This window comes from Oncorhynchus keta, chromosome 35, assembly GCF_023373465.1.
Source record: "Oncorhynchus keta strain PuntledgeMale-10-30-2019 chromosome 35, Oket_V2, whole genome shotgun sequence".
Taxonomy (NCBI): Eukaryota; Metazoa; Chordata; class Actinopteri; order Salmoniformes; family Salmonidae; genus Oncorhynchus; species Oncorhynchus keta.
The window spans coordinates 63433218-63461189 of record NC_068455.1 but is presented as its reverse complement, the minus strand read 5'-3'; the positions used below and the strand labels follow the sequence as shown (position 1 = coordinate 63461189).

At 44.0% G+C, this 27972-nt stretch overlaps 1 protein-coding gene and 1 pseudogene across 5 annotated transcripts; both read left to right on the top strand.

The window, feature by feature from the left end:
- The window catches only part of LOC118369158 (dedicator of cytokinesis protein 11-like), a 65871-nt pseudogene that overhangs the window by 25102 nt on the left and 12797 nt on the right, over nucleotides 1-27972 (top strand).
- On the top strand, nucleotides 64-25244 carry LOC127906068 (uncharacterized). Of its 5 annotated transcripts, XM_052497250.1 has the most exons (10): nucleotides 64-82; nucleotides 206-244; nucleotides 2033-2214; nucleotides 3744-3855; nucleotides 4032-4107; nucleotides 4721-4809; nucleotides 5877-5943; nucleotides 10261-10308; nucleotides 17462-17623; nucleotides 23381-25244. In XM_052497250.1, the coding sequence occupies exons 8-10, from the start codon at nucleotides 10264-10266 to the stop codon at nucleotides 24737-24739; spliced, it is 1566 nt and encodes a 521-aa protein (XP_052353210.1). In that variant the 5' UTR covers nucleotides 64-82; nucleotides 206-244; nucleotides 2033-2214; nucleotides 3744-3855; nucleotides 4032-4107; nucleotides 4721-4809; nucleotides 5877-5943; nucleotides 10261-10263; the 3' UTR covers nucleotides 24740-25244. The 5 variants fall into 5 exon arrangements, with proteins under 5 accessions (XP_052353210.1, XP_052353211.1, XP_052353213.1 ...); XM_052497251.1 differs by lacking the exons at nucleotides 64-82; nucleotides 206-244 and adding an exon at nucleotides 251-827; XM_052497253.1 differs by lacking the exons at nucleotides 64-82; nucleotides 206-244 and adding an exon at nucleotides 11310-11390 and having other exon boundaries at nucleotides 251-2214.

The window sequence follows — 27972 nt, the reverse complement described above, 5'->3', positions numbered from 1 at the left end:
GAAAAAAACGACTTGCAGTACAAGGACCCTTGAGGATCAAGTCTAATACAGAGCAGACCATGTGGAGTCTAGCAAAAGGGAGGTTGTTAAATTAATTATATGAATGATATTTACCCATTTATATTCTGGTAATAGTACTGCATGCTATGTTCATTTATTTTACTCATTTGTTTCTCCTCCCTCTTGTTTTGCTTGTGGTTGTCAGATTTTATTTCGTACGCGACGGAGCTTTTTGGCGCAACAGGTAGGTGATGCCTCCATAACATCAACCGCCACGTTTGCAGTTTGAACGCCAACTGAGTCGGCATGCAACTAACCCACTTCTGCTACCTCCTTCTATCCAGGAAACTCCTAAACTCTTCATGATTGCTAAAATCCGAACCGCCTGCTTGGACCAATGTTTTGTTGTAGCCTGGAGATTGTCACACTTGCTGTCTTTGAACGAGGAAATCAAATTACTTTTCTCTGTTTGATGTTTTGACTGACGATTTCAGACGAGGGGAGAGTATGTATTGCTGCCGCTGCATGAGGGACTGCTACCATACATTCTCTCTCTATTCCTCTCTTCCATTCTCTCTCTCTCTCTCTCGCTCTCTATTCAACTCTTCCATTCTCTCTCTCTCTTTCTCTCTCTCTCTCGTTCTCGCTCTCTATTCAACTCTTCCATTTCCTCTCTCCCTTGTTGGCTGTTTTTCCTTCACTCTAGTCCAACTCATCCCAAACCATCTCAATTGGGTTGAGGTCGGGTGATTTGTGAAGGCCAGGTCATCTGATACAGGACTCCATCACTCTCCTTCTTGGTCAAATAGCCCTTACACAGCCTGGAGGTGTGTTGGGTCATTGTCCTGTTGAAAAACAAATGATAGTCCCACTAAGCGCAAACCCGTAGGATAATGTATTGCTGCAGAATGCTGTGGTAGACATGCTGGTTAAGTGTGCCTTGAATTCTAAATAAATCACAGATCGTGTCACCAGCAAAGCAACCCCACACCACCTCCTCCATGCTTCACGGTGGGAACCACACATGCGGAGATCATACAGTGCCTTGCGAAAGTATTCGGCCCCCTTGAACTTTGCGACCTTTTGCCACATTTCAGGCTTCAAACATAAAGATATAAAACTGTATTTTTTGTGAAGAATCAACAAGTGGGACACAATCATGAAGTGGAACGACATTTATTGGATATTTCAAACTTTTTTAACAAATCAAAAACTGAAAAAATTGGGGTCATTTGTTTGTGTAAATAAGAATAGAATATGTTTCTGAACACTTCTACATTCATGTGTATTCTACCAGGATTACAGATAGTCCTGAATGAATCGTGAATAATGATGAATGAGAAAGTTACAGACGCACATAGATCATACCCCCAAGACATTCTAACCTCTCATCATTTCAATAACAGGGGAGGTTCTCTTTGGGGGGTATGATATTTATGCCTCTAACTTTCTCACTCACCATTATTGACAATTTATTCAGGATTATCCGAAATCGTGGTAGCATCCACAATAATGTAGATGTGTTTAGAAACATATTATATTCTTATTTACAATAAAAAATTGCTCCAAAATGACACACTACTTTATTTTCTATTGACTACGAAATAATGTGAAACACAACCAAAACAAACCAAATCCAACTTGTTTCTAGATGCACAAGCTTGATGTAATCATTGTGTGCTATGAATATTGGACCAAATACTACAGGCTTTACTACTTTAAAACACATGTAAGTGAATTTGTTCCAATATTTTTGGTTCCCTAAAATGGGGGGACTGTGTACAAATTGTGCTGTAATTTCTAAACAGTTCATGGATATGGATGAAAGTCCGCGCTTTAAATATAAAGTTGAAGTGCAGACTGTCAACTTAAGTCATTGTATAAAATCCAAAGTCCTGGAGTACTGAGCCAAAACAACAAAAAATGTGTCACTATCCCAATACTTTTGGAGCTCACTGTAGTGCACTGCTTTTGGCCAGGAAATAGGCTGTGATTAAGGACATGACCTAACCATGTTGACCATTGACCCCAGACCATAGCCTGGAGTCTGCGCTGACGGAGGAGTACTGTAAGAACCACTTCCTGGTGGGTCTGCTGCTGAGGGAGGTGGCCGAGGCCCTGCAGGGGTCACCAGAGGTCAGACAGATAGCAGTGGCCGTGCTGAAGAACCTGCTTATCAAACACGCCATGGATGACTGTTACACCCAGAACAAGGTGAGGAGGAAGTGGAGACAGACAGACAGACAGACAGACAGACAGACAGACAGACAGACAGACAGACAGACAGACCCAGAATGAGGTGAGGGGGTGACAGCAGACCTGCCGACCTGAACGCATTTTGCATACCATACATGCAATTTGACGTCAAAACACGCCTGTACGAAAAACAACTCAAATTACGCAACAGTAGGATTCTATTTGGCACATTGTGGTTTTTGACTCATCCATCTGAAGTTGGAGCTGAGCCAATAAAACAACTTGGGCAAAAATAAATATCTCTAGCCTTCCGCTCCAGCCTGCCCACCCCCCACCCCTGTAGTCGTACTATTTTCCTCCCTCGAGCTGGATGGTAGCTCTCCACGTCGTCCATTAATACACTGATGGGGGAATTAACTGTTTCCTCAATTGTATGTGTTAGTCAAGCACATTGCCACTATTATTTTGTAGTTATGCCACTATTATTTTGTAGTTATGCCACTATTATTTTGTAGTTATGCCACTATTATTTTGTAGTTATGCCACTATTATTTTGTAGTTATGCCACTATTATTTTGTAGTTAGCTCCTGGACTGAGGAGTGTTCACTGTCTCTCCTGAATCAAGATAAGAAAGTAGTCTGTTATGCAAATCCATACTGTATCAGCCTTGTAGATGCAAATAGCCAAGCATTGTGTTTGTAATAAAGGCCAGCTTTCGAATAGTGTTCCTCTCATCGTACAGCAGATGCGTTTTGGTTGACATGAGCTATGTCAACCATCTGACACTGTGATAGTGTCAGATGGTAGTGTTGACCAGTATGTTATGTGTAGTGCTGAGCGATTCGTGCTTATTGAGGTCAGTTCGATTTCGGTTAGATTATTAAAAAACAATCACCGTTTTCGATTTCGGTTTAGATTATTTGGGTTGAAGGCTGTAACAGCACAGAATAAAACAATGAATAAAAGTCCCATGATGGTAGTGACTGTCCATTACTGCTTATCACTTACTAACCATCATTTATTCACTTCACTTTACTTTACTTTAATAAAATACTATAGTTATTGAGTATATTACATTTGTTTTATTGATGACTTTATTATTTCATTCCAAGTCATTGTCTCATCTCTATAGAGCTGCTTCCTATGTTTTCTGACAAAAACACTATTTTGTAGTTCTTCAAAGTAAATAATGCATACTTTTATCACTGCTGAGTACCACCTATCAATCACTTTGATCATGTACATTGGCCTGTTGGAATCTACAACGCCCTACTAAGTTGCACAGATCATGTGTTAGTCAAGCACATTGCCACTTATTTTGTAGTTAGCTCCTTAGCTTAGGCATCATTACGACAAAGGTAGTTAGTTACAGTGTTTATCCGACGTCTGAATTGGCCGTGTGGCGTTTTCGGGTATGGGGCCTCTGCAGAACCCATGGGATTTATACAATTAATGACAGCTATAACTTAAGATTGTTGGAAAACCTGTCAAATTATAATAACTTAATTATTAACTTGATGTTACTCTATTCATCCCCCCTATTCAGAACCAGCACCACCATCTGTCTGCTGTGCCTTCCACTGCTTGAGCTGCTCTACCAGAACCTCAAGCAGCTGTCTGCCCAGCGGCACACCACCAGCCCTGGCCTGGGCTTCACCGTGAGTCCCTCCACCCCTGGGGGTCCTGACTTACTCTAGCTAGTCTCGTGATATATCAATCATATATTGACGTTTTGGAGTTTTAACTGAAAATGTTAATTGGTATTTCAGTTAGTTTCCTGAATTTACTGAAATGAAATTGATCCCAACCTTATGGTTGTCCCTTGCTTTTGCAGGGTTCCAGAGATGACTTGAGATCAACCAGCTCGATGGACAGCCGCAGGACCAGCACGGCCATCGATAAAGACCACGGTCAGTGGGACATCTGTCCTCAAAGTGTTAACCCCTCATCGCTGTGTGTTTGCCTGTACGGTAGAGCAGGTGAGCAGACCCATTAGAACGGCATCATGTCCCATCAAAATGTTGCTCTGATGTTTTTGAACCAAAACATCAGAGCAATAATACATTATTGTCCATTTGGTTAGAACATAAATTCTCCTTCTGCTTTTTTCCCCAAACCCACACACCACAGGAGGCTGGTGAGGGGAGGACGTGTGGAATGGAGTAAGTAAATGGAACAGTATTAAATACATGGAAACCAGAGGACCTCTTGAAACCATCTGTTTCATACAATTCCATCCAACCCGTCCTCCCCAATTAAGGTGCCACACACATCAAGAAGCACAGGGTCAACCACAGAGCAGCGCCTATATTTTTTGCTGTTAAATGGCTTGCTCGAGGGCACAATGGTAGTGTTAGTAATGACACAAGAGGCCCATTCAATCTCCACTTCTTCTGTATCACATGGCATGGGGCTTGAACCAGCAACCTTTCTAACCAGTCCACCTCTATAACCTCTGGGCTACCTACCGCCCACAAAATGTATTTGAGAAGCTATGTCAACATGTTTCTTTGTTCTCCCCAGGTCCAGGAAATGAGAATGGCCACCCGGTAAGGAGGGAGGACTCCAGAGGATCTCTGTTCATAGACCCTGGCACTCCAGACAGCTTTTAGGTACGAGACAGAGGGAGGGTGGTGGATTGGCCAATACAAATCAAACAGAAACAGAGGTGGTGTCCTAAATGGCACCCTATTCCCTATATAGTGCACTACTTTTGTCCAGGGCCCGTAGGGTAGTGTACTATAACGGGACTAGGATGCCATATGGGACACAACCAGAGAGAATGCCCTGGGCATTGTTCAGTAGGGAACATCGTAGCAACAGTCAAATATTGAATTTGATGTTTCACATCCTGCTCTTTTTAAAAAATAAACATGGTTCTTATACCATGTTTTCTCACTCTGTGGTCAGACAGACAGAGAGAGAGACACAGAGAGACAGCAGCCTCATCTCTGTTGTTGTTTTTTCCAGTCACATATTGACGCTTGGGTCTTTCTCAAACACTTGAGGGCCGTTATATACTATACCTGTTGGTTCACATAGTTAAAAAGATACTATCCAGTGTCTTGACTCTGTGCCAGCTTTCTAGAAACATGTTGGATTGAGATCAGATGAAGAAAACCAGTCATGTAATAAGACAAGAGCAAATGTCAATCTGCTTTCAATCATCCTTTTTCTTACTCATGGTATGACTGAGTGCCACACTCAGAAGGTCAGCCAACACAACATTACATACGCCTATAGCACTGTATTATACTATAGGATTATCCAGAGATCCTATGAAATTATTTATTGTTAAAGAATTATTATTGAGTTGTATATGTAATTCTATGGTAATGCATGTATCTCTATGGACAGCAACACGGTTGCTTTTTTTAGTACTGTGTAGATCTGTACCTAAAATGGTTTTATGATACATACCTAGATACTGTATGAATACTTTATATTATATGGGGTTTTTCCCCTATATTATACAGGCATAATAATAGAATATGTATCTACACATTTTCATTGACTCCCTCATTTGTAGAATTTCTGACTGTTATGTTGTTTTAGCGGACATGGGTAACATTCCAAATGGCACTGGTCTGGTCATTGTGTAATTTTCTGGGTATTGTTTCCTGTTGGCCTGCTTGGTGACTCAGTGTCTATCTCTCTCCTGTTGTGTCTCTGTCTCTAGACACACTGCTGGCCTACTGGAACAAGGTCAACCCTCAGGACATCATCAACTTCCTCAGTCTACTGGAGTGAGTACACACAACCTCTGAGTGGATGCAGGATTACAATAGATTCTATACTACAGTACCTTCGGAAAGTATTCAGACCCCTTGACTTTCCACATTTACCTTACACACTTATCTTGCAGCCTAAAATGGATTAAATAAAACATTTTCCTCAATCTACACAAAATAACCCATAGTGTCAAAGCGAAAACAGTTTTGTTTTCACATTTATTAAAAATTAAAAATAAATATACAAGTATTCAGACCCTTTGCTATGAGACTTGAAATTGAGCTCAGGTGCATCCTGTTACATTGATCATCCTTGAGATGTTTCTATAACTTGGAGTCCACCTGTGGTAAATTCATTTGATTGGACATGATTTGGAAAGGCACACACTGGTCTATATAAGGTCCCACAGTTGACATTGCATGTCAGAGCAAAAACCAAGCCATGAGGTCGAAGGAATTGTCTGTAGAGCTCCGAGACAGGATTGTGTCGAGGCACAGATCTGGGGAAGGGTACCAAAACATTTCTGCAGCATTGAAGATCCCCAGGAACACAGTGGCCTCCATCATTCTTAAATGGAAGACATTTGAAACCACCAAGACTCTACTTAGATCTGGCCCCCTGGCCAAACTGAGCAATTGGGAGAGAAGGGCCTTGGTCAGGGTGGTGATCAAGAATCCGATGGTCACTCTCCTCTGTAGAGATGGGAGAACCTTCCAGAAGGACAACCATCTCTGCAGCACTCCACCAATCAGGCCCTATGGTAGAGTGGCCAGACAGAAGCCACTTCTCAGTAAAAGGCACATGACAGCCTGCTTGGAGTTTGCCAAAAGGCACCTAAAGACTCTCAGACCATGCAAAACTAAATTCTTTAGCCTGAATGCCAAGCGTCACGTCTGGAGGAAACCTAGCTCCATACCTACGGTAAAGCAAGCATGGTAGTGGCAGCATCATGCTGTGTGGATGTTTTTCAGAGGCAGGAACTGGGAGACTAGTCAGGATCGAGGGAAAGCTGAACAGAACAAAGTACAGAGATCCTTGATGAAAACCTGCTCAGGACCTCGGACTGGGGCGAAAGTTCACCTTCCAACAGGACAACGACCTTAAGCACACAGCCAAGACAACGCAGGAGTGGCTTTGGGACAAGTCCCTGAATGTCCTTGAGTGTGCGGCAACACTCCCCATCCAAACTGAATGGGGGAAACTCCCCAAATACAGGTGTGCCAAGCTTGTAGCGTCATTCCAAAGAAAAAATAACCTGTTTAAAAACCTATTGCTTTTTTTATTATTAACCAGTGTCGATTGACGAGGGGGAAAAAACAATTTATTTTTAGAGTAAGTCTAACTAAACGAAAAAAGTCAAGGGGTCTGATTACTTTCCAAATGCAATGTGTGTTCATAAATTCACTCTGGAGTTCGAGTGCGCTCAGAGCGTGCTCTCGTCGTTCGTAAATTCATTGTTCTCAGATTGTGCATTCGTAAATTCAGTTTTAGTCAGATTGTTCGTTCGTAAATTCAAAGCGTTTCGATCTTGGAGCGTTCAGAGCGCACACTGGACACTGGCCAAGGAGTAGGGTTGATCCAAGCGTTCTGACCTCACAACAGCAGTCAAGCATTTCGCTACACCCACAATAGCATCTGCTAAACACGTGTATGTGACCAATCTGATTTGATTTGCAGCACCCAAGCTAACTGGCTAAAGTTGGCTAGCTTGCTAGCTACTTCCAGACACAAATGAGAGAATACCTCACTCTGACCATTTTACTCACCCTAGCACCCTGGCTGGTTAGGCTGTTTTCATGTTAGCATTGGTTATGTCAACCATTTCATTCAGTTTTTTGGCCGATGTTTACTTTCACCTGTCATAACAACCGAGTTTAAGGTGTTTTGTAAATTCCTAAAATATCCTGTACTCTGCCACTCTCAAACCAGATTGCAATGAAATTGGAGTAGATAGCCAGAGTGAATTAGTCACCTTTAGTCTACTGGAGTGAGTACAGTACAGGAGGTTGGTGGCACCTTAATTGGGGAGGATGGGTTCGTGGTAATGGCTGGAGCGGAATAAATGGAATGGTATCAAATACATCAAACACATGGTTTGATGTCATTCCATTCACCCCGTTCCAGACATTATGAGCCCTCCCCTCAGAAGCCTCCACTGGAGTACAGAAAACATCCGTGTGGATGCAAGACTAGAATATAATAGGTTCTCCTCTCCAGTGTGAATGTAGGATTAGAGTCAGTACATTTTCCTGATTACACACCCTGAGCTGTAGTTACAGTGAAGCCCTAAAACTCGTCAATTGTCACATTAAAAAGTCTGTGTTTGTGAACAGGCAGTCATTTGTCAACAAAAACATGTTATTAATGGCAAGTTCGATAGAATTACAGCCTTAGGACAAACAGTCGAAGTCGGAAGTTTAGATACACCAGCAAAATATTTAAACTCAGTTTTTCATAATTCCTGACATGTAATCCTAGTAGCCTACTACAAGGTTCTCAAAATAAGTTGGATGAATTTTGACCCATTCCTCCTGACAGAGCTGGTGTAACTGAGTCAGGTTTGTAGGCCTCCTTGCTTGCACACACTTTTTCAGTTCTGCCCACAGATTTTCTATAGGATTGAAGTCGGGGCTTTGTAATTGCAATTCCAATAGCTAGAGTTTGTTGTGCTTAAGCCAATATACCCACATAATTTTCTTTCCTCATGATGCAGTCTATTTTGTGAAGTAGACCATTCCCTCCTTCACCACCTTCCGGAGACACCTGAAACCCCACCTCTTTAAGGAATACCTAGGATAGGATAAAGTAATCCTTCTCACCCCCCTTAAAAGATTTAGATGCACTATTGTAAAGTGGCTGTTCCACTGGATGTCATAAGGTGAATGCACCAATTTGTAAGTCGCTCTGGAAAAGAGCGTCTGCTAAATTACTTAAATGTAAATGTTAAATGTAAAGCACCCCCACAACATGATGCTGCCACCCCTGTGCATCACGGTTGGGATGGTGTTCCCCCATTTTCTTCCTCATTATGGCCAAACAGTTCTATTTTTGTTTCAACAGACCAGAAGACATTTGAAAAAAGTACGATCTTTGTCCCCATGTGCAGTTGCAAACGGTAGTCTGGCTTTTTTATGGTGGTTTTGGAGCAGTAGCTTCTTCTTTGCTGAGCAGCCTTCCAGGTTACATTGATATAGGACTCGTTTTACTGTGGATATAGATACTTTCGTACCTGTTTCCTCCAGCATCTTCACAAGGTCTTTTGCTATTACTCTGGGATTGATTTGCACTTTTTGCATCAAAGTATGTTCATCTCTAGGAGACAGAACGTGTCTCCTTCCTGAGCGGTAGGATGACTGCGTGGTCCCATGGTGTTTAAGCTTGCGTACTATTGTTTGTACAGACGAACGTGGTACCTACAGGCATTTGGAAATTTATCCCAATGATGAACCAGACTTGTGGAGGTCTATACATTTTTTTCTGAGGTCTTGGCTGATTTCTTTTGATTTCCCCATGATGTCAAGCAAAGAGACACCGAGTTTGAAGGTAGGCCTTGAAGTACATCCACAGGTACACCTCCAATTGACTCAAATTATGTCAATTAGCCTATCAGAAGCTTCTAAAGCCATGACATTTTCTGGAATTTTCCAAGCTGTTTAAAGGCACAGTCAACTTGGTGTATGTAAACGTCTGACCCACTGGAATTGTGATCCAGTGAATTGTAAGTGAAATAATCTGCCTGTAAACAATTGTTGGAAAATCTACTTGTGTCATGCACAAAGTAGATATCCTAACCGACTTGTCAATCCTATAGTTTGTTAACAAGAAATTTCTGGAGTGGTTGAAAAACGAGTTTTAATGACTCCAACCTAAGTATATGTAAACTTCCGACTTCAACTGTATTTGTCCATCTGCGGAACCCTCTGAACTTAAAATGTTATGTTGGGTTGATGATTAACACTTTATAGCTGAGGGTTTTTGTTCTCAAGTTTTTTTTCTCTGTCATACAGTAGGCTAACCTATAACTGTCACTTATCAAGTGAGTTATATTGTTATCCTATTTGCACACCACTAAGTCAACTATGTAAAAAAAAAAGTGTTTTATTTAACTAGGCAAGTCAGTTAAGAACAAATTCTTATTTTCAATGACGGCTTAGGAACAGTGGGTTAACTGCCTGTTCAGGGGCAGAACGACAGATTTGTACCTTGTCACCTTCCGGTTACTAGTCCAACACTCTAACCACTAGGCTACCCTGCTGCCCAATGAACAAGACTAGTAATGAACAAGACTATTATTAATAACATTATTCCACCCCTCTTAAAATCTCTTTCAGGACATGCTTGGTGCAGTTCCACTATGTTGGAAAGAGGAACATTGGGAGGTAGGATGATGTTTTGATTCTGTACTGCACTAATGGGTAGGGCTACTAATTCTGTCCTAAACAGGTACAAGGTACATGTGTCTCGAGTGTTTAACATGATTTTTGACTACCTGTCACGAGAATTAGGTTCTCAATGTTTATACCCCAATTCAATTTAATGACTCTGTCTGCAACCAGGATTTGTAAGATACTGGTTGGAATGAAAACAGACAGAGGCCCAGTCCACAATAGTCAAATGTTTATTCACGGGAACGTTCTGGCGTGCACAGTACAAAGACCTTCATTTTATAGTGACACACATACTTCCACACAAAACATTAGTTATCATACGCCCACACTGTCCTGCTACCCAGCCGACATAGGGAGAGACCCTGGGAAGTTCTCAGTGCCCCAGCCAAGGGCGGCCCCGAATCTTGCTCAGTCAGTCCGTTATCTTATCAAGACACTAGATATATTGTCAACAAACAAATTAATTCTGACTTACGAACTACACTCTCAGATATAATTCTACTGACTAAATCACACACAGCATTAAAATAGTCTAATGATGCTAATCAATTTCATGCTATCATAAGGTTTCAGAGTTATGGTCTCAGAGGGTAATATTCTAATCATTCTAACACTACCTCATCTCTGTACCCCACACATACAATTATCTGTAAGGTCCCTCAGTCAAGCAGTGAATTTCAAACACAGATTCAACCACAAAGACCAGGGAGGTTTTCCAATTCTTCAAAGATGGTCACCTATTGGTAGATTTGTTTTAAAAGCAGACATTGAACATCCCGTTGAGCATGGTGATGTTATTAATTACTCTTTGGATGTTGGGTCAATACACCCCAGTTACTACAAAGGTCCAGCTGTGCTTCCAAACTCAATCTCGTCATTTGCATGCAGAAAAGACAGGGGACGCAGATCACTGGAGAATAAACTGGATGACGTCCATTTAAGACAATCTTACCAACGGGACATTAAAAACTCTAAAATCTTACGTTTCACAGAGTCGTGGCTGATCGACGACACAGATAATATACAGTTGGCTGGGTTTTCAGTGATTCGGCAGGACAGAACAATTACATCCGGTAAGTTGAGGGTGGTGGTGCGTGTCTATTTGTCAATAACAGCTGGTACGCAATGTCTACATTATCTACCAAGAGAGTTTTCATCTATATTTTTCATGGCCGTCTATTTACCACCACAAACCGATGCTGGCACTTAGACGGCACTCAATGAGCTGTATAAGGCCATAAGCTAACAAACCTCCAGACGAGCTTCAATGCCATACAACACTCCTTCCGAGGCCTCCAACTGCTTTCAAATGCAAGTAAAACTAAGTGCATGCTCTTCAACCGATTGCTGCCCGCACCCTCCCGCCCGACTAGCATCACTAATCTGGACGGTTCTGACCTAGAATATGTGGACAACTACAAATACCTAGGTGTCTGTTTAGACTGTAAACTTTCCTTCCAGACTCACATTAAGCATCTCCAATACAAATTAAATCTATAATCGGCTTTATATTTCGCAACAAAGCCTCCTTCACTCATGCTGCCAAAAATATTATCGTAAAACTGACTATCCTACGATCCTTCGGCGATGTCATTTACAAAATAGCCTCAAACTTTACTCAGCAAATTGGATTTAGTCTATCACAGTGCCATCCATTTTGTCACCAAAGCCCCATATACTACGCACCACTGCGACCTGTATGATCTCGTTGGCTGGCCCTCACTACATATTCGTCGCCAAACCACTGGCACCAGGCCATCTAAGTCTATGCTAGGTATAGCACCGCCTTATCTCAGATCACTGGTGACCATAGCAACACCCACACATAGCACGCGCTCCAGCAGGTATATTTCACTGGTCACCCCCAAAGCCAACACTTCCTTTGACCGCCTTTCCTCCTGTTCTCTGGTGCCAATGACTGGAGCGAATTGCAAATATCGCTGGAGTCTTAGATCTCCCTCTCTAACTTTAAGCATTAGCTGTCCGAGCAGTTCACCGATCACCTGTACTGAGCCAATCTGTAAATAGCACACCTAACTACCTCATCCCCATATTGTTACTTGTCCTCTTACTGTTTTGCAGCCTAGTATCACTACTTGCACATCATCATCTGCACATCTATCACTCCAGTGTTAATGCTAAACTGGAATTATTTCGCATCCATGGCCTATTTATTGCCTTAGCTCCCTACTCTTCTACATTTGCACACACTGTACATACAGTGCCTTGCGAAAGTATTCGGCCCCCTTGAACTTTGCGACCTTTTGCCACATTTCAGGCTTCAAACATAAAGATATAAAACTGTATTTTTTTGTGAATAATCAACAACAAGTGGGACACAATCATGAAGTAGAACGACATTTATTGGATATTTCAAACTTTTTTAACAAATCAAAAACTGAAAAATTGGGCGTGCAAAATTATCCAGCCCCTTTACTTTCAGTGCAGCAAACTCTCTCCAGAAGTTCAGTGAGGATCTCTGAATGATCCAATGTTGACCTAAATGACTAATGATGATAAATACAATCCACCTGTGTGTAATCAAGTCTCCGTATAAATGCACCTGCACTGTGATAGTCTCAGAGGTCCGTTTAAAAGCGCAGAGAGCATCATGAAGAACAAGGAACACACCAGGCAGGTCCGAGATACTGTTGTGAAGAAGTTTAAAGCCGGATTTGGATACAAAAATATTTCCCAAGCTTTAAACATCCCAAGGAGCACTGTGCAAGCGATAATATTGAAATGGAAGGAGTATCAGACCACTGCAAATCTACCAAGACCTGGCCGTCCCTCTAAACTTTCAGCTCATACAAGGAGAAGACTGATCAGAGATGCAGCCAAGAGGCCCATGATCACTCTAGATGAACTGCAGAGATCTACAGCTGAGGTGAGAGACTCTGTCCATAGGACAACAATCAGTCGTATATTGCACAAATCTGGCCTTTATGGAAGAGTGGCAAGAAGAAAGCCATTTCTTAAAGATATCCATAAAAAGTGTTGTTTAAAGTTTGCCACAAGCCACCTGGGAGACACACCAAACATGTGGAAGAAGGTGCTCTGGTCAGATGAAACCAAAATTGAACTTTTTGGCAACAATGCAAAACATTATGTTTGGCGTAAAAGGTCCTTCTGTAGCTCAGTTGGTAGAGCATGGCGCTTGTAACGCCAGGGTAGTGGATTCGGTTCCCGGGACCACCCATACTTAGAATTTATGCACACATGACTGTAAGTCGCTTTGGATAAAAGCGTCTGCTAAATGGCATAAAAAAAAGAAAAAAAATAAAAAAAGAAAAAAAGAAACACAGCTCATCACCCAGAACACACCATCCCCACTGTCAAACATGGTGGTGGCAGCATCATGGTTTGGGCCTGCTTTTCTTCAGCAGGGACAGGGAAGATGGTTAAAATTGATGGGAAGATGGTTGGAGACCAAATAAATACAGGACCATTCTGGAAGAAAACCTGATGGAGTCTGCAAAAGACCTGAGACTGGGATGGAGATTTGTCTTCCAACAAGACAATGATCCAAAACATAAAGCAAAATCTACAATGGAATGGTTCAAAAATAAACATATCCAGGTGTTAGAATGGCCAAGTCAAAGTCCAGACCTGAATCCAATCGAGAATCTGTGGAAAGAACTGAAAACTGCTGTTCACAAATGCTCTCCATCCAACCTCACTGAGCTCGAGCTGTTTTGCAAGGAGGAATGGGAAAAAATTTCAGTCTCTCGATGTGCAAAACGGATAGAGACATACCCCAAGCGACTTACAGCTGTAATCGCAGCAAAAGGTGGCGCTACAAAGTATTAACTTAAGGGGGCTGAATAATTTTGCACGCCCAATTTTTCAGTTTTTGATTTGTTAAAAAAGTTTGAAATATCCAATAAATGTCGTTCCACTTCATGATTGTGTCCCACTTGTTGTTGATTCTTCACAAAAAAATACAGTTTTATATCTTTATGTTTGAAGCCTGAAATGTGGCAAAAGGTCACAAAGTTCAAGGGGGCTGAATACTTTCGCAAGGCACTGTATATTTCTGTCTTGTGCTATTGACTGTACATTTGTGTAACTCTGTTGTTTTGTCAAACTGCTTTTCTTTATCTTGGCCAGGTCGCAGTTGTAAATGAGAACTTGTTCTCAACTGGCCTACCTGGTTAAATAAAGGTGAATTAAGCAAACAAGAAAATGATCATCCAGAAGTGGCGTTCCCAGTAACCAGGGACTTTAATACAGCAAACTTAAATTTGTTTTACCAAATTTCTACCAGCAGGTCACGTGCATTCAGAGGGTAAAAAATGATAGACTACCTTTACTCCACACACGGAGATGTGTACAAAGCTCTCCCTCACCCTCCATTTGGCAAATCTGACCATAATTCAATCATCCTGATTCCTGCGTACAAGAGAACTAAAGAAATACCAGTGATTCAATCAATACGTAGCCAGATGATGCTGATGCTATGCTACAGGACGGTTTTTCTAGCACAGACTGGAATATGTTCCAGGTATCATCCAATAGCATTGAGGAGTATACCACCTCAGTCACCTGCTTCATCAATAAATGCATCGACGACATCGTCCCCACAGTGACCGTAGGTACATTTACCAAACAGAATCCATGGATTATAGGCAACATCCGAGCTAAAGGCTAGAGCTGCCGCTTTCAAGGAGCGGGACACTAATCCAGATGCTTATAAGAAATACTGCTATGCCCTCAGACGAACCATCAAACAGGCAACACATCAATACAGGACAACGATGGAATGCTACTACACTGGCTGGGAGGCTCGTTGGATGTGTCAGGCCTTGCAATCTATGACAGACTACAAAGGGAAACCTACCCGCGAGCTGCACAGTGATGAGAGCCTACCAGACGGGCTAAATACATTCTTTTGCTTGCTTCGAGGCAAGCAGCACACTGATCCTCAACACGGGGGACCCTCAGGGGGTGCATGCTAAGTCCCATCCTGTACTCCCTGTTTACCCACGATTGCGTGGCCAAGCACGACTCAAACACCATCATTAAGTTTGCTGATGACACACCAGTGGTAGGCCTGATCACCGACAGGGAGGAGGTCAGAGACAACCTCAATGTGAGCAAGACAAAGGAGCTAACCGTGGACTACAAGAAAAGGAGGGCCTAACGTGCCTCCATTCACATCGACAGGACTGTAGTGGAGCGGTCGTGAGTTTAAGTTCCTTGGTGTCCACATCCCCAACAAGCTATCATGGTCCAAACACACCAAGACAGTCTTGAAGAGGGCACTACAACGGCTTTTCCCCCTCAGGAGACTGAAAAGATATGGCATGGGTCTCCAGATCCTCAAGAAGTTCTACAGCTGCACCATTGAGAGCATCCTGACCGGTTGCATCACCGCCTGGTATGGCAACTGGTCGGCATCTGACGGTAAAGCAACACAGATGTTAGTGCATATGGCCCATTACATCACTGGGGCAATGCTTTCTGCCATCCAGGACCTATATACTAGGCGGTGTCAGAGGAAGGCCCAGAAAATTGTCAAAGACTCCAGTCACCCATGTCATAGACTTTGCTGTCTGCTACCACACGGAAAGCGGTACCGGAGCACCAATTCTAGTCCCAAAAGGCTTCTTAATAGCTTCTACCCCAACCTATAAGAATGCTGAACAATTAATCAAATGGCCATCCGGAGTATTTGCATTGATACCCCCCTTTGTTTTGTACACTGCTGCTGCTCACTGTTTATTATCTATGCATAGTATCTTTACCCTTCCCTATATGTACAAATTACCTTGACCCACCTGTACCCCCGCACATTGACTCTTTACTGGTACCTCCTGTATATAGCCTCGTTATTGTTATTTGTGTTCCTTGAAGTTTTTTTTACTTGTTTTAGTAAATATTTTCTTAACTGCGTTGTTGGTTAAGGGCTTGTAAGTAAGCATCTCACCATAATAATAATTCACCACCTGTTGTATTCGGGGCATGTGACATATAAAATGTGATTTAATTATATGACTGCTTCACCAGTGGAGTCGCAGCGACTTTTAGAAGCTGTGAAAATGTTCAAATTGCTCAATAATTTGATTTGACAGAGAGGAAGGAAACCGCACAGGCATTTCACCATGAGGCCAATGGTGACATTTTAAACAGAGTTTAATGGCTATGATATGAGAAAGCTGAGGATGGATCAACATTGTAGTTACTCCACAAAACAAACCTAACTGACAGAGTGAAAAGACGGAAGCCTGTACAGACTAAAAAATATTACAAAACATGCTTCCTTTTTGCATGTTATGGGTATGCTTGTAATTGTTAAGGACTGGGGAGTTTCTCAGGATAGAAAAATAACTGGAATGGAGCTAAGCACAGACATAATGCTAGAGCAAAACCTGGTTGAGTCTGCTTTCCACCAGACACTGGAAGATTAATTTACCTTTCAGCAGGACAATAACCTACAGGGCCAAACACAAGGCCAAATCTACATTGGTCGCTTACCCAGAAGACATTGAAAGTTCCAGAAGTGTCCGAGTTACATTTTTTTAAACTTAAATCTGCTTGAAAATCTATGGCACGACTTAAATGGCTGTCTAGCAATGATCAACAACCAATTTGGCAGAGCTTAAATAATTTTGAAAATAATAATGAGCAAATGTTGCACAATCCAGGGGTGGGAAAGCTCTTAGAAACTTACCCATAAAGACTCACAGCTGTAATCACTGCCAAAGGGGATTCTAACATGTATTGACTCATGGGGTTGAATACTTATCTAATCACTATATTGGTGTTTTTAAAAATGTATTTGTTTGTACAAATGGTTATCATTTAAAAGTAGAAGACAAATTCTGTGTAGATCATTGTCAAAAAATGACATTTAAATCCATTTGAATCCCACTTTGTACCACATCACAATTTGGAGAAAGCCAAGGGGAATACTTTCTGATGGCACTGTATATACAGTAGAGGGTCAGTTCCAATACCATATTTACAATGTGCAGGGATACTGGAGTTAGAGGTAGAAACTGTACCACCTGGTGTCAGTTGCAGAGGGAGGTGTTCAGTCACAGTGTCTTAAGCTTGGAAGGGGCAATGGTGTTGAACGCTGAGCTCTAGTGAATGAACAGCATTCTCACATCGAGTTTTGATTTCCTGCTACTCCGTTAAGGGCCGTGTGACTCTGTGTGCGGCTCTGTGCAATGAGGTTCTGAAGTGCTGTGTGTCTAAGATGGGTCTGCTGCGGGCCGAGGCCTCCGCTCTACTCTACCTGCTGATGAGGAACAACTACGATTACACCAAGAGGAAGACCTTCCTATGCACTCACCTGCAGGTCAGCTATTGTAACATGGGTGGGCGGGTGGGTGGGTTGGATAGATGAATACATAAATTAACACGCCAAGAGGATAACCTTCCTATGCACTCACCTACAGGTCATATACAACATCCCCGTGAACGGCAAGGAACTGATTTGTTTATTTAACTGCACAATGCAATACTGATTCTGTTATTGCATCAGCAGCAGTCCATCACTGGTGTGCCTATGAACATCTAACTAAGTTTCAAAGCACTTCATGTTATGTCAAAGTAACACTATACCCAACCCATGAGTCCTCTCTGTGCGGTCTCAACCATTTGGCATGCACAAACTCCCCTCACACAAATATATTTAACGTGCATAAACAATGAACAGTCACTAAGAATGGCTATGAACCAGTTGGAAACTCATTTGAAGTCCAAGCAGATTTAACATCACAGCACTGACATTGCTTTGATCATCTGACCAAAGAATGTGAAAAGTTAAAATACAGACCAGCTGTTTAGTTTCCCAAACTCCTCTAACAATCGGCTATGTGTCAGAAACCATTGTCAATGCTTCCATAAGCCGTCAAGGGACATATTCATTCATTTCATTATCCATGGTGAAAATGGGCTCCAATTTTCATCTCATAACTCATCCAGTTGGACAGCCAGAGCGGTGTGTGTGTGTGTGTGTGTGTGTGTGTGTGTGTGTGTGTGTGTGTGTGTGTGTGTGTGTGTGTGTGTGTGTGTGTGTGTGTGTGTGTGTGTGTGTGTGTGTGTGTGTGTGTGTGTGTGTGTGTGTGTGTGTGGTTATTGGATTTAGGGTTGGAACAGTCCCACTCCTTTTTGTATTTTTATTGGACATGACAGTGGGAAAGGAAGGAGCAAATAGAGAGTGCAAGTGCAGTCGGTCGGATTTGATCAATTTCATAGTTTCATGTGATTCAGAAGCAGCAGCTTAGACCACTGGACCACCCCAGGCCAGGGGTGTGTTGTGTTAACATCGGTTCCCCCTTCATCTCGCTTTCTGCCTTCTCCCACATTTAAAAAAAATATTAGTATACTAGGGCTGTGACCATACCAGTATCGCAATATTGTTTCCATGGCAAAGATGAAAACTCAAAGCAGACCAAACTCTTTGGTCCTTTAAAAACCTGATGTATGTAAAATAATGTGTGCTATAGCATGGAAAATAAATCCATGTGACTCTAGATGACGACATAATGATGTTTGTTTCCAATACTAGGGCTGTTTTCCTAAAGAAGTTATATCCACTTTGTGTGTTGTTCCTTACCATGAGACTAACGAGATACTGTTATCGTTCCGAAACTTTAGTATACTATGGTATAAATACTATAGTATTCACTGTAGTGTTTCTGCAGACTTTACTGTAGTATACTGTAATGTTTACACTTAACTATAGTATAAATACTGTGGTAAAAAAAAACTGTATTATATAGTAAAGTAATTAATGTTGTGTTTTTGCGGATTGTAGTACACTACAGTATTTACTGTTGTTTTTTTGCAGACATTACTATAGTATTTACTATAGTTTTTGTTGGATTATCATTGACATTGAAGTGGAGGCTTTCTCCTTGAGGAAACCAAGTGGAGAAAAGAGAACATTTTCCATAACCTGTAGGTAGGACTGGGTTCTGAATGGATAGTTCAGAGCTTCTGCTCTTTTCTAGAACCTGTAGGGAAAAACAATATTTGGCACAATGTGTGGCACAAATTGGGATATGTGAGAGGGGAATGGGCAGGGTATATGCAACTTTACACTTTTATAAGTTTTTGTGGACTGTGGTGTTTTTGCTATTACTGTAGTGTTTACTACTGTTTTTTGTGAATAATACTGTAGTATTTACTATAATATCCTACAGTATACTACACATGATCGAGGGATACTACCGTGTGTAGTATAGTATACTTCAGTTTACTACAGAATTCAATAGAAAGTACTGTAGTATTCTATAGTAAACTGTAATCTCTTTTCATGTGGGCTGGTGTGTGAGCCAGCTGATCTCCGATGTGGCGCTGACCGGTAGCTCCCGCTTCCAGGAGTCCCTCTCCATCATCAACAACTTTGCCAACAGCGACAAAGCCATGAAAGTAATGCATATTTGCTGTAGGCGGTTATGAATTAGTTCCCAGGGTTACGTAATTGCTAGGCTTTATCTTGTAAGGCTAACACTGTCTTGAGTCTCCATCGTCAACAACTTTGACAACAGCGAGAAAACCAAGGTAACCCTCCACTCTTAGAAAAAAGGGGGTGTGAACCCCTCCTTGTGCAACTGCGTCCTGGATGTACTGACGGGCCGACCCCAAGTGGTGAAGGTAGGCAACAACACCTCCGCCACAGGGGCGCATGCTCAGCCCCGTTCTGTACTCCCTGTTCACCCATGACTGCGTGGCCATGCTCGTCTCCAACTCAATCATCAAATTTGCTGACAGTGGAAGTCTTGATTACCAACAATGATGAGACAGCCTACAGGGAGGAGGTGAGAGCCCTGGCAGAGTGGTACCAGGAAAATAACCTCTCCCTCATCTTCAACAAAAAGAAGGAGCTGATCGTGGACTACAGGAGACAGCAGACAGAGAACGCCCCCCATTCACATTGACAGAGCCGCAGCGGAGAGGGTCTAAAGCTTCACATTTCCCGACGTGCACATCACTGACGACCTGAAATGGTCCCGTCACTCAGACAGTGTGGTGAAGAGGGTGCAACAGGACCTCTTCAACCTCAAGAGGCTGAAGAAATTTGGCTTGGCCCCTAACACCCTCACAAACTTCTACAGATGCACCATACAGCACCTGACAGGCTGTATCACCGCCTGGTACAGGAATTGCACCGTCCACAACCGCAGGGCTCTCCAGAGGTGGTCAGCCCAACGCATCACCGGGGTACAGTGCTTGCCCTCCAGGACATCTACAACACCCGATGTCACAGGAAGGCCAAAAAGATAATCAAGGTCCTCAGCCACCCGAGCCACAGCCTGTTCATCCCGTTACCATCTAGAAGGAGCAAGACAGTACAGGTGCATTAAAGCTTGAACTGAGAGACTGACAAACAGCTTCTATCAGATTGTTAAACAGTCACTACTGGCCAGGCTCCACCCAGTACCCTACCCTGAATTTTAGTCACTGTTACTAGTCGACTACCACCTGATACTCTGTTCTGCACCTTAGAGACTGCTTTGCCCTATGTACAGTACATAGTCGTTGAACACTGGTCACTTTAATAATGTTTACATACCGTTTTAACCACTTTATATCTATATAACTACTGCTGTACACACCTTTTCTATTCATATACTATCTATGTCTATAGACACCATTATTATATATTTATATTCCGGACTCTGACTGCTCGCTCTGATATTTCTTCATTTCTTTCTTTTTACCTTTTGGATTATGCGCGTATTGATTTGTATTGCTAGGTCTCATTACTGCATTAGAAACACAATAATTCTGCTGCACCTGCAATAACATTGGAAATGTGTGGACATGACCAATATACTTTGATTTGAAACAGTCCTGCTGTAATGAGTTCAACAAGAGTGTCAAAGGGACATGCAGTGCATTCGGAAAGTATTCAGAGCCCTTGACTTTTTCCATATTTTATTACGTTACATTTGGGGAGTTTCTCCCATTGTTCTATGCAGACCCTCTAAAGCTCTGTCAGGTTGGCTTGTGAGTGTCGCTGCACAGCTATTTTCAGGTCTCTCCAGAGATGTTCAAAAGGGTTCAAGTCCGGGCTCTGGCTGGGCTACTCAATGACATTCAGAGACTTGTCCCAAAGCCACTTCTGCCTTGTCTTGGCTGTGTGCTTAGGGTCATTGTCCTTCGACCCAGCCTGAGGTCTTGAGCGCTTTGGAGCAGGTTTTCATCAAGGATCTCTCTGTACTTTTCTCCGTTCATCTTTCCCTCGATCCTGACAAGTCTCCCAGTCCCTGCCGCTGAAAACATTCCCACATGATGCTGCCACCACCATGCTTCACTGTAGGGATGGTGACAGATTTCCTCCATACGTGACCCTTGGCTTTCAGGCCAAAGAGTTCAATCTTGGTTTCATCAGACCAGAGAATCTTGTTTCTCATGGTCTGAGAGTCCTTTAGGTGCCTTTTGACAAACTTCAAGCGGGCTGTCATGTGCCTTTTACTGAGGAGTGGCTTCCATCTGGCCACTCTACCATAAATGCCTGATTGGAGTGCTACAGAGATGGTTGTCCTTCTGAAAGATTCTCCCATCTCCAAAGAGGAACTCTGGAGCTCTGTCAGAGTGACCATCAGCTTCTTGCTCACCTCCATGACCAAGGCCCTTCTCACCTGATTGCTCAGTTTTACCGGACGGCCAGTTCTAGGAAGAGTCTTGGTGGTAAAACATTTCTTCCATTTAAGAATGATGGAGGCCACTGTGTTCTTGAGGACCTTCAACTGCTCCAGAAATGTTTTTCTAACCTTCCCCAGATCTGTGCCGCGACACAATCCTGTCTCGGAGCTCTACGGACAATTCCTTCATCCTCATGGCTTGGTTTATGCTCTGATGTGCACTGTCAACTGTGGGACCATATATAGACAGGTGTGTGCCTTTCAAAATCATGTCCAATCAATTGAATTTACCACAGGTGGACTCCAATCGAGTTGTAGAAATATCTCAAGGATGACTAATGGAAACAGGATGCACCTGAGCTAATTTTCGAGTCTCATAGCAAAGGGTCTGAATACGTACATTTATGTAAATTTTTTATAAATTGTCAAAAATTCTAAAAACCTGTTTTTGCCTTGTCATTATCGGGTATTGTGTGTAGATTGTTTTTTCATCCATTTCATAGTAAGGCTGTAAGTACCAAAATGTGGAAAAATGGCGTCGTCGATCCACTTATTAATGAAGCCCGTGACTGATGTGGTTAACTACTCAATGCCATTAACCAATGCCATCGGTTGAATCCCAGAGCATATTCCAGTCTGCTAGTGAAACAGTCCTGTAGAGTAGCATCTGCTTCATCGGACCACCGTTGTGAGCGCGTCACTGGTACTTTCTGTTTGAGTTTTTCCTTGCAAGCAGGAATCCGGTGTATAGAGTTATGGTCAAATCTGCGAAATGGAGGACGAGAGAGAGCTTTGTATGTTTTTTCTGTGTTTGGAGTAAGATTTTTTTCTACCTTGTTAGTTGACATGCTAGTAGAAATGAGGTAATACGAATTTCAGTTTTCCTGCATTAAAATCACCGGCCACTAAGAGCGCCGCGTTTGGATGAGCATTTTCTTGTTTGCTTATGATCCTATGCAGCTCGTTGAGTGCGGTCTTACTGCCAGCATCGGTTTGTGATGGCGACTTATCATGAGGTATTCTCACTCACGCGAGAAGAACCTAGAGACTTCCTGAATATTAGAGATTGCGCACCAGCTGTTGTTAACAAAGAGACACACTGTCACGTTCTGTCCATCGTTCGTATGTGTTTTCCTTGTTTTAGTGTTGGTCAGGACGTGAGCTGGGTGGGCATTCTATGTTGTGTGTCTGGTTTGTCTATTTCTATGTTTGGCCTGATATGGTTCTCAATCAGAGGCAGGTGTTAGTCATTGTCTCTGATTGGGAACCATATTTAGGTAGCCTGTTTTGTGTTGGGTTTTGTGGATGATTGTTCCTGTCTCTGTGTTTTGCACCAGATAGGGCTGTTTTTGGTTTTCCAAGTTTATTGTTTTTGTAGTGTTCATGTTTATCCGTGTTTATTAAACATGAGTCAATATAACCACGCTGCGTTTTGGTCCTCCTCTACTTCACCACAGGAAAACCCTGACAGAATCACCCACCAACCAAGGACCAAGCGGCGTGGTAACGGGCAACGGCAAAAGCAGCAGCAGGAGAAGGAACAGAGGCAGCAGCAACAGGAGCAGCAGCAGCAGCAGTGGGAGATGCTGCACTCTTTGAATAAATGGACTTGGAGGGAGATCCTTGACGGAAAAGGACCCTGGGCAGAGCCATGGATGGAATTGGAGCTGTCGGCGAAGCAGAGTGCTGAGTCTGAGAGTGCTGAGTCTGAGAGTGTGGAGGATGTATTGGACAGAGTAGAAAGAAAGCTGTTGGTTTGGCATAGTATGCACGGCATACCAGTGCCAGCACCACGCATCAGGCCTACAGTGCGTCCCGCCTGTCCAGCGCTGCCGGAGCCTTCCTCCTCTCCAGCGCAGCCAGAGTCTCCCGCCTGTCCGGCGCTGTCAGAGCTACCGCCCCTCATGCCAGAGGCGCCAGAGGCCCTCATTCCAGAGGCACCAGTGCTCCTCAGTCCAGCGCTGCCAGAGCCTTTTTCTCCAGTCTGCCCAGCGCCGTCTGAGCTACCAGTCTGCCCAGCGCCGCCAGTGCCGCCAGTCTGCCCAGCGCCGCCAGTGCCGCCAGTCTGCCCAGCGCCGTCTGAGCTACCCGTCTGCCCAGCGCCGTCTGAGCTACCCGTCTGCCCAGCGCCGTCTGAGCTACCCGTCTGCCCAGCGCCGTCTGAGCTACCCGTCTGCCCAGCGCCGTCTGAGCTACCCGTCTGCCCAGCGCCGTCTGAGCTACCCGTCTGCCCAGCGCCGTCTGAGCTACCCGTCTGCCCAGCGCCGCCAGTGCCGCCAGTCTGCCCAGCGCCGCCAGTGCCGCCAGTCTGCCCAGTGCCGCCAGTCTGCCCAGCGCCGCCAGTGCCGCCAGTCGGCCAGGATCCGCCAGTCGGCCAGGATCCGCCAGTCGGCCAGGATCCGCCAGGATCCGCCAGTCGGCCAGGATCCGCCAGTCGGCCAGGATCCGCCAGTCGGCCAGGATCCGCCAGTCGGCCAGGATCCGCCAGTCGGCCAGGATCAGCCAGGATCCGCCATTCAGCCAGAAGTGCCAGTCAGCCAGGATCTGCCAGATCCGCTAGTCAGCCAGGATCTGCCAGTCAGCCAGGATCTGCCAGTCAGCCAGGATCTGCCGGAACCACCAGCCAGCCAGGATCTGGTAGATCCATCAACCTACCGGAGCTTCCTCTCACTCCTGAGCTTCCTCTCACTCCTGAGCTTCCTCTCACTCCCGAGCATCCTCTCGGTCCCGAGCATCCCCTCGGTCCCGAGCTTCCCCTCGGTCCCGAACTTCCCCTCGGTCCCGAGCTACCTCAGTCCAGTGGGGCCCATTGTTAGGTTTCCTAGGCCAAGGTTAGCGGCGAGGGTCGCCACTCAAGGGACACTAAGGAGGTGGACTAAGACAATTATGGAGTGAGGTCCACGTCCAGCGCCAGAGCCGCCACCGCGGAGAGATGCCCACCCAGACCCTCCCCTATAGGTTTAGGTTGTGCGTTCGGAGTCCGCACCTTGGGGGGTTCTGTCACGTTCTGTCCATCGTTCGTATGTGTTTTCCTTGTTTTAGTGTTGGTCAGGACGTGAGCTGGGTGGGCATTCTATGTTGTGTGTCTGGTTTGTCTATTTCTATGTTTGGCCTGATATGGTTCTCAATCAGAGACAGGTGTTTGTCATTGTCTCTGATTGGGAACCATATTTAGGTAGCCTGTTTTGTGTTGGGTTTTGTGGGTGATTGTTCCTGTCTCTGTGTTTTGCACCAGATAGGGCTGTTTTTGGTTTTCCAAGTTTATTGTTTTTGTAGTGTTCATGTTTATCCGTGTTTATTAAACATGAGTCAATATAACCACGCTGCGTTTTGGTCCTCCTCTACTTCACCACAGGAAAACCCTGACACACACACACCTCCCCCTTGAGCTTATCCAACGCTGCTGTTCTGTCAATGCATAGAAAAACCTTGTACTTGTTCAGCCACGACTCTGAGAAACATCGAATATTACAGTTCTTCAGGGTCCCTTTATAGGATAGTCTAGAACGGAGCTCGTCCAGTTTGTTCTCCAGTGATTGTACGTTTACCAATAGAACAGATGGTAGAGGCGGTTTACAGTCACCGACGAAGTGTGATCAGGGTGCCCGCACATCGCCCCTCTAATGGCACCTTTTTCTGAGTCTCAGGGAGATGGGTCCGGTCCGGTGTGAGCAGTACAGTATGTGCTACGCCTCTGACTTGTTGAAGTAAAGCTCTTCATCCAAATCGAAGTTAGTTATTTTCGGTCATAGGATACGATGGTGGAAACATTATGTACCAAAAAAGTTAAGATCAGCATGAAAAACAAATGGGTCAGGAGCCTGTAAAACAGCAGCTATCCATTGCTGCGGCATTCTTTCATGTCTGTCTCTGTCTGTCTGTCTGGGGTCATGTAATTGGTCTGGGCTTCTTAATACACTGCTTAAACACACAGGCTGTGTATCAAGTGGGTACCTTATTCCCTATAGAGTGTACAACTTTTGACCGGAGCCCATAGGGAGTAGGATGCCATTTCAGAAACAGCCATAGAGTTGGTCTGGGCTTCCTCATACACTGTCAACTAAACAGTAACTGTAAACACAGACTTATAGTCCTTAGTCCTAGAACTTCATTGTGACCTCACGCTTTTTTTTGTCTCTTTTCTTTAATGCCTGCGTCCCAGATGTCAGGCCAGGGTCAAAGTTAGTGCACTATATAGGGAATAGGGTGCCTTTTTGGACACAAACCAATGTTTTCCCAGTGACCTAGATGTGAAAGTTGCGATATAAAGGAATCTTCTATATCTGGAAATGTCTATAGTTCTGAACTTGCGCTGTAGAGGAATCTGATATGTATGTAAATATGTTCAGTTCTGAGCATGCACTGAAGAGGAATCTTGATATTTATGGAAATGTGTACAGTTCTGAACACACTCTAGTTCAGGGCTCTCCAGCCCTGTTCCTGGAGACCTACCGTCCTGTAGGTTTTCACTCCAACCCTAATCTAACTCACCTGATTCTAATAATTAGTTGGTTGATAAGCAGAATCATTTAAGTTACAACTGGGGATGGAGTGAAGAACTACCCTCCTGTAGGTTTTTAGGAAAGCCCTGTGTTGGAGAGCCCTGCTATAGAGGAATCTAATACCATACCGTATGCAAATATGTGTAACCGAGACTTCCAGCTACTGACCTTTTTAGAGATATGTATTCAAATGGCCTGGGAAGGTAGCCAGGTCCAGATCTGTGTGTGCTCTAGCCAACTCCTCTTACATGTTGTCATGTTCGGAACACGCAACCCTGGGAAACTGATTAGTCAGGGAGGAATGTCGGGAACACTGGGAGAAAGGGGGTTGGAGTAAACAGGAATTCTCCCAAATAACCATCAGTCTTGGAGGGAACACACACACACTAGTCATAGACGGTTCTCTCTGCTACCGCACGGCAAGTGGTACCGGAGCGCCAAGTCTAGGTCCAAGAGGCTTCTAAACAGCTTCTACCCCCAAGCCAAAAGACTCCTGAACAGCTAATCAAATGGCCACCCAGACTATGTGCATTGCCCCACCCCCACCCATACATACATATATATATATATACATATATATACATATATATATATATAATATGTACATGTAGGTAGTTTTTAAAGTGACTATGCATAGATAATAACAGAGTAGCTGCAGCATAGAAGGGGGGGGGGCGGAGCAATGCACATAGTCTGGATAGCCATTTGATTAGCTGTTCAGGAGTCTTATGGCTTGGGGGTAGAAGCTGTTTTGAAGGCTCTTGGACCTAAACATGGCACTCCGGTACCGCCTGCCGTGCGGTAGCAGAGGGAACCGTCTATGACTAGGGTGGCTGGAGTCTGACAATGTTTAGAGCCTTCCTCTGACACCGCCTGGTATAGAGGTCCTGGATGGCAGGAAGCTTGGCCCCGGTGATGTACTGGGCCGCACGCACTACCCTCTGTAGTTCTTTGCGGTCGGAGGCCGAGCAGTTGTCGTACCAGACAGTGATGCAACCCGTCAGGATGCTCTCGATGGTGCAGCTGTAAAAACCTTTTGAGGATTTGAGGACCCATGCCAAATATTTTCAGTCTCCTGAGAGGGAATAGGTTTTGTCGTGCCTCCTTCACGACTGTCTTGGTGTGCTTGGACCATGTTGGTTTATTAGTGATGTGGACGCCAAGGAACTTGAAGCTCTCAACCTACTCCACTACAGCCCCATCGATGAGAATGGGGGCCTTCTCAGTCCTCCTTTTGCTGTAGTTCACAATCATCTTTGTCTTGATCACATTGAGGGAGAGGTTATTGTCCTTGTACCACATGGTCAGGTCTCTGACCACCTCCCTATATCTCATCACATTTCATGGCTACAGACGTGAGTTCTACGGGTTGGTAGTCATTTTGGCAGGTTACCTTAGTGTTCTTGGGCACAGGGACTATGGTGGTCTGCTTGAAATATGTTGGTATTACAGACTCGGACAGGGAGAGTTGAAAATGTCAGTGAAGACACTTGTCAGTTGGTCAGCGCATGCTCAGGGTACACGTCCTGGTAATCCGTCCGGCCCTG

What these genes read in the sequence shown, in the direction of transcription:
- LOC127906068 (XM_052497250.1), top strand. Translation starts at nt 10,264, where the DNA reads ATGCTTGGTGCAGTTCCACTATGTTGGAAAGAGGAACATTGGGAG. An exon ending in GGAAAGAGGAACATTGGGAG is followed by an intron (nt 10,309 to 17,461) that starts GTAGGATGATGT and finishes TACTCCGTTAAG; the next exon opens with GGCCGTGTGACTCTGTGTGC. An exon ending in TCCTATGCACTCACCTGCAG is followed by an intron (nt 17,624 to 23,380) that starts GTCAGCTATTGT and finishes ACTTCACCACAG; the next exon opens with GAAAACCCTGACAGAATCAC.